The 6,088-nt window shown below is 55.7% G+C and overlaps 1 protein-coding gene across 1 annotated transcript in view; it reads left to right on the forward strand.

Annotated features, from left to right (window-relative positions):
- Positions 1 to 1,624: 1,624 nt before the first annotated feature.
- HS3ST3B1 (heparan sulfate-glucosamine 3-sulfotransferase 3B1) overlaps positions 1,625 to 6,088 on the forward strand; it is a 41,267-nt gene continuing 36,803 nt past the window's right edge. Inside the window, exon 1 of the mRNA XM_006908398.3 lies at positions 1,625 to 2,592. Coding sequence (XP_006908460.1) covers positions 2,039 to 2,592 — 554 coding nt within the window. The 5' untranslated portion in view covers positions 1,625 to 2,038. The remainder of the gene's footprint in view (positions 2,593 to 6,088) is intronic.

Raw genomic sequence — 6,088 nt, forward strand, 5'->3', positions numbered from 1 at the left:
TTGAGGGCATTTACTCAGGAAAGAAACGAGAGCGCGCGGGGCTGGCGTAGAGGCTAGCCGCAGTCAGCACGGCAGAGGGACCTGGGCTCAGTTCTGTTCCGCCGCGCTCACTTGCGCGGTTAGTGAAATGCGACCTGAGCGGCGGCTCTCAGTCACCTGGTGGGCGACACTCAACACAGGGGGCCGCGCTGGGGTCGGAATCTGAAGGAGCGTTCTGTCCCGGAACAGCGCGCAGCCAGGCGGTGGAGGCCCGCTGGCCTTGCTTGGGCCGAGTTGCAGGCACTGAAAACTCTCTGGACACCGGGATGAACTTGAATATCCTGAGCTTCTGAACTCCAAGTGCCGGAGCAAGAAAGTAGCCTAGTGTAGCACCTCTCGCCAGCGCTTTCCGCATTGAGCGGTTATACTTCCTCCCAAGCGCAGGTCCTCTGCCTCGCCCTCTGCCCCAGCCCCGTCCCCAGGCGCGTCATTTTTCGGAGAACAGGGGAAAGTCGCTTCGAGTGGACTTTGATTATAAAATAAGTGCAACTCAGTAATGATTCGCTCCTGCTTGATGTTAGACTTTAAATAATGGTGGAAGAAACAACACCTAATAATTTGTGTAACAGGTCAGCAAACCAAATTGTCTCCTAAATGAAACTGAATGTTGACTTATTTATTCAGGGAAAATGGAGGATTGAACATTTTCTTAAACTTAACGTTCCCAACAAATTTATATCCGGACTAAATTTTCTACATGTGACTTTAACATGTATTTTTCTACCAGGAAACTTTTTTTTTTTACCAGCCTTTATCACTCCATTAATTTCCTCCCTCCCCACCTTTCCTCAGCAGTTTGGGACACTAGGAAAGATATTTTTCTTAAGGATAGTTTATACCGATCCCAGCTAACCCGTAGTCCTGAAGAGATCAACTCTTGGCAAAGAAGGAACGATTAAAAAAAAAAAAAAAAAGAAAAGTTGACAGCGATTTCTAAATATGCTTTCCACTTGAACTTCCTAAACCGGTGCCTGTCCGGAAAGGCATCCCTCTGAGAGCCCCGCGTGAGATGGGCTGGTTTGGGGGCTGTATGAACGTCCGGCCTGACTTTCGCTCCTCCAACCCCTTCCTACTGCACACTGCACGCACGCGCGCGCGCGCGCGCGCACACACACACACACACACACACACACACACACACACACACACGCCCGCCCGCCCGAGAAACACCTGGATAGGGACTCGCGTCCAGACATATGAGCAACTACAGCATAAAGCTGGCTCCCAAGAAGCCAGTGGGGGAATGCGCGCGGATGCCGAAGCGCACCACTCGGTGGGATCTGTCCTCTTCCAATGCTGGGTCACGCCAGCATCTTTTCTACCTTCTGCTTCTGTCACCAGTCCCTGGCTCCGCCCCTCTGATCCCGCCCCTTGTACCACAGCCAATAGCAACCCCCGACCACTCTCCACCTCCCCAACAAAAAAACACGTGCTGGGAACGGGTGTGCTGCTGACCCCTCAGCGAAGCGGCTGTATTTGCATGGTGCTTCGGGTTTCTGGTAGGTGGAGCGGCCTGTCACTCCCAGTGGTCGAACCCGCCCACTCCACCTCGGTTTCTGACTCTTCCTGCGCAGTTCTCCTTCGCAGCCTCTGCGAGGAAGTGCCGGGGCTGCTCTCTGGCTCAGTTCGCAGGGCTGCAAGGAGGCAGCCCCGGCGAGCGGCAGTGCGCACCGCCTGGAGTGGCCAGGGCACGGGAGTTCAGCGTTTTCCGAGCCGGGCGTCGCGCCGCAGGAGCCGTCCTCAGGCCAGCAATTGCCTCCGCCCGACTTTCGTTCCAGTTGCGGCTCCTCCGGGCAACATGTCAAAAGCCGCCGCCGCTACTGCTGCCGCCGCCACCTGGGGAAGAACAGCAGCAGCAACTGTGGCCGCGGGAGCGCGGGGGCAGTAAACTGAACTACTGGGCGTCCAGAGGGCTAAGGGACCCTCTCCGCGCTCACTGCTCCGGCGGGACTCGCGCCATGTGTTGAGCCATGCCCCTCGCCGCGCCCGCGGGCAGCGCATGGGGCAGCACCTGAGCAGCGGCCGATACTGCCTCGATGTCCCCGGCCGGCTTCTGCCGCAGCCGCCGCCGCCTCCGCCACCCGTGAGGAGAAAACTCGCGCTGCTCTTCGCCATGCTTTGCATCTGGCTCTACATGTTCCTGTACTCGTGCGCCGGCTCGTGCGCCGCGGCTCCGGGGCTGCTGCTGCTGGGGTCGGGGTCCCGCGCCGCCCACCCTCCGTCAGCTATGGCCACAGGTTCCGACGGGGCTTCTCCCAGGCTGCCGTTCCAGGCAGCACCAGCCACCCTATTAGCTGCGGGCAAGGAGATGGCCGAGAGCGCCGCGAGCCAGGAGGAGCAGAGTCCCGAGACATCGGACTCCCCCAGCCCCATCTCTAGCTTCTTTAGTGGGTCCGGGAGCAAGCAGCTGCCGCAGGCCATCATTATCGGCGTTAAGAAGGGCGGCACGCGGGCACTGCTCGAATTCCTGCGCGTGCATCCCGACGTGCGCGCTGTGGGCGCAGAGCCCCACTTCTTCGACCGCAGTTACGACAAGGGCCTCGCCTGGTACCGGTGAGTTTCCCTGGGCTAGGACTGCAGGCTGCAATTCAGAACGGGAGAGGAGACAGATGTGTCGTGTGCTGGGGAAGTGACAGGAGTACAGTCTCAGACCACCGGGGGCGGGGAGGGTAGAGAACAAACCGGGTGTGCGCCCCCCTCTCCCACAACCCATAGAAACTTCTCGAGAAGCTCTGGCAGCTCAGTGGCTCACGGTACCCTATAATTAATCAGGAAAGCTCTCAAAGAATGAGTGATAGTGACTGAGGCGGCTCTCATGAGAGCACTCAACCCTCTAACTGTGGCCGTGTCCAAAAAGAATGACCTAGTGTTATTACTCTCAGCTCTGGGGACGTTCTGCGCTCCACCGGCCAGGGTCTCCACCCTAGACCAACTTCTAGAGCAGCTTCTGCTCCCCAGATGGGGACGTGGGAGTGGGAGTGGGAGTGACGGCGTCCTTTTCAGGCTGAGGAGAGTCTGTTCATTTTTATTACAATCCCCCTCCTTACTGGAACCCAAACCCAAAGAGAGTCAAACACGTTTCGCTGACGAGCAGCTCGGCTGGGTGGGTAACCTGAACGGGTGGCCCTGCGCCTCCGCCTGGCAGATGGGTGGGCGGCCGGCTGCATGCGGCGCGTGGAGCGTGGAGCAGTGCTGGTCCCTGTCGGGCAAATGCACTCACTGCAGCGGGCAGGAGCAGCGCGCAGCTTTGCCGGCTTCCTGGCGCCCCGGGCACTGCTCGCCGGCCGCCTCTCCGGCATGGGTGCTGGCAGAACGAGGGCAGGAACGCGTGTCTCCGTGGGCCCTTTACACGTCAGGGCGCAAAGAATATCGGGGGCCCACTGATTAAGACATATGGATTGCCTAGAAGTCGGGGCTTCCGGAAACTGTTCTCCAGTTGGGTTGTGGGTCCTGTTCCAAAGGGACAACGGCCGGGGTTATAACCACGACCTCTGCACAACGCTTTCCGAGGCCGCCAGTCTTTGGGATGAGCTGTTGGGCTGACCAAGCTTCTGATGAGGCGCGGATGGGCAGAGGGTCCAGACTCTGGCCTTCGGAAACCTCGATGCCAACCAGAGGGCCCAGCCACCGGTTCCCACCTCTTCTATCCGATCACCGCCCCTCCCCTCCCCGCACATCAGTTTTCACAAGCATGACTCCACTGACTACCTGGCACCCCTCCAGGCCCAATGAGTATCCAAGAGACTCGAGACTTTGGAAAAACGAAGGGAAGAGGCGAATGGAACTCTACTCCCTGTCCCCATGCTCTCTTTAGGCCCCAGGAAAGGATGGGAGGTAAAAGGGTGCTGACCCAGTGGATTAAAACTCACTCTCTTCCCTGCCTCGCCCTCCTGCTCCCTTTTGTCCTTCATGTTTTTATTGTTGTCAGCAGTTGCCCAAGTCTCAGCCGTTACAGTCACCCGTCCCACCGTTCCCGGGCTGTGGACACCGACTGTTAAGAATGGAGTCTCTGGAGTCGGACACCTAGTCTCCAGTTTTGGCTTTGGTAGCTCGCTAGTCGCGCCGAGCCTCTGTGCTCCCCTGCGTGCAATAAGATCATGTGGTTTCCGCAGGGCTGGAAGGCGGGAGTGCGCAGGGGTGGTCAGTTGCCTGGCTGGCATGTGGGGCCTCTCTAATTGTTAGCTATTGGCATCGATCGTATTATTACTTCTACCATCACTTCTGCTCCTTCTAGGATGCAGATCCCGGGGCCGAGGTGGCAGGCGATCACTCGCGCCCTTCCAGGTGGAACCCACCAGAGGTTGGAAAGCAGCCCGGGTTTTCTGAGATCAGACACACCGGGGGCCGGGCTGGGAGGAACCCGCAGAAAACTAAGTGAATCTTTCATGTCAGGCGGTTTTAGAAGCACCTGGGGTAGGCTGTGGAAATCCCCACAGGAAGATTCACGCAATCGCTTAGGTGGCTGTTCTCCACCTGCCACGTTCCTTTTGATTGACTCGGAAACGCTGAATAAAGAACGAAGTCGCTCTGGAAAATCTCACTGCGCGCCTGCAGCGGGGAGCGCAGCCGGGGGCCTCGGGTAGGACAGGCGCTTGGGGGCCGCAGGAGCTGGGCTGGGTAGCAGGATGCGGAAAGTTCATCAACCTTCCGAGCCATCTCCCTAAACTGACGATTTGGGCTGTCCGCGCTGTCCGGGCCAAGAGGCCCAGGGTCCGCGGCGGTGACCCCGCGAACCGGGCGGTGTGAAAAGCAAACCCAAGCACTGCAACTCCCTCCAAACTCGGAGTTCCCCAGCAGCGCCGGGCGTGGCCTCAGGGTTAGTGGATTTTGTAAAGGAAAAAAAAAAAAAACCAACCCATTTTAAATGCCCTCTGCTTAATTAAAATTTTTTAATTAATGAAAATATTCTAGATGTCTGAGCAAATATGTGTACTAAAATTATTTTAAAGGCGGCCATTTCAACTTTAGACAACCACGCCAGGAGGAGACGCCTGACCCAGACGCTTTTGCTAAAATCCCGTGCACAGGGAGCGCTCTTTGCCCTCGCTGGAGTCTCCTCCCCTGGGCCAAGCACTGCTGCTCTCCAGAATTTCATCTCGGTTGTATCACCCGCGGTATCCGTACAGGCAGGCAGCAGATTGGAGAAGAGCACAAAACGGTAATTAACCAGAGAGAGTTGCCGTTCAGACACGTGGTTAAAATAAGACCTCATAACGAGAAAAAGAGGGGATATTTTGGAAGCATTGAGACATATTGAAGACATTAAAAAGCTATGGGCACGGATGGTTGAACCCGGGGGTCAGCATCGTAATCCGTTGAAGGAGATCTTGCTTGTGCTCGTGCGAGTTGTTAATGTGTTTAATCGGTTGGTATACAGTCTTGTTAGTGGCCTAACCAGTAGCCAGCACGGGGCCTGGGCAGATTTGCATGAAGTCGCGGAAGTTGTTCCTTCCACTTTGTCCCGTCAGCCAGAATAGGAGGGATTGTGGTGGAATGAAGTCCACCGTGGTGGCGATGCGGAGATGACCTCACCACTAGCCAGAGCGCAGGAGCTTTTTCTCTGCCTTATTTGCGCAAAAATCAAACGCGCTAGTGCGCAGGGCGCATCTGCCCTGTAACCCAAGTATATTTTAGTCTAGGATTAAAACTCTTGTGGGTTTACTTATTCTGTTCATTATCCAGCTCTCTTTCTCGAATTTGGTCTCCCAAATTTAGCAGGTCCTGTTGAGCACCCCAAGCAGTGACTTATCAGGGCTTTTGGTGAAACTGGCCTTTACCTTCTGTTCCAGAGTGTGACGGTGTTTGAGAATTCTGGGGCTGTGGTTCAGGAGAACCTCACATACGCCAGGTTGGAAAAAGCACACACCCTGTACTTTTAGGCTCTGAATGTTGATTTAAGCTTAAATTAAATAGATTCATTTTAAAATAATTTTCTCTTTTTGATTTGGTGTAAGTTTGGTAGATTTTCACAAATTTAATGACCTCGGTTTGGGAATTAAGTTAGCCAAATATTGTGATTATTAATTTTATGTAGAAATGTGCCTTACAC

This window comes from Pteropus alecto, unplaced genomic scaffold (assembly GCF_000325575.1).
Source record: "Pteropus alecto unplaced genomic scaffold, ASM32557v1 scaffold52, whole genome shotgun sequence".
Lineage (NCBI taxonomy): Eukaryota > Metazoa > Chordata > Mammalia > Chiroptera > Pteropodidae > Pteropus > Pteropus alecto.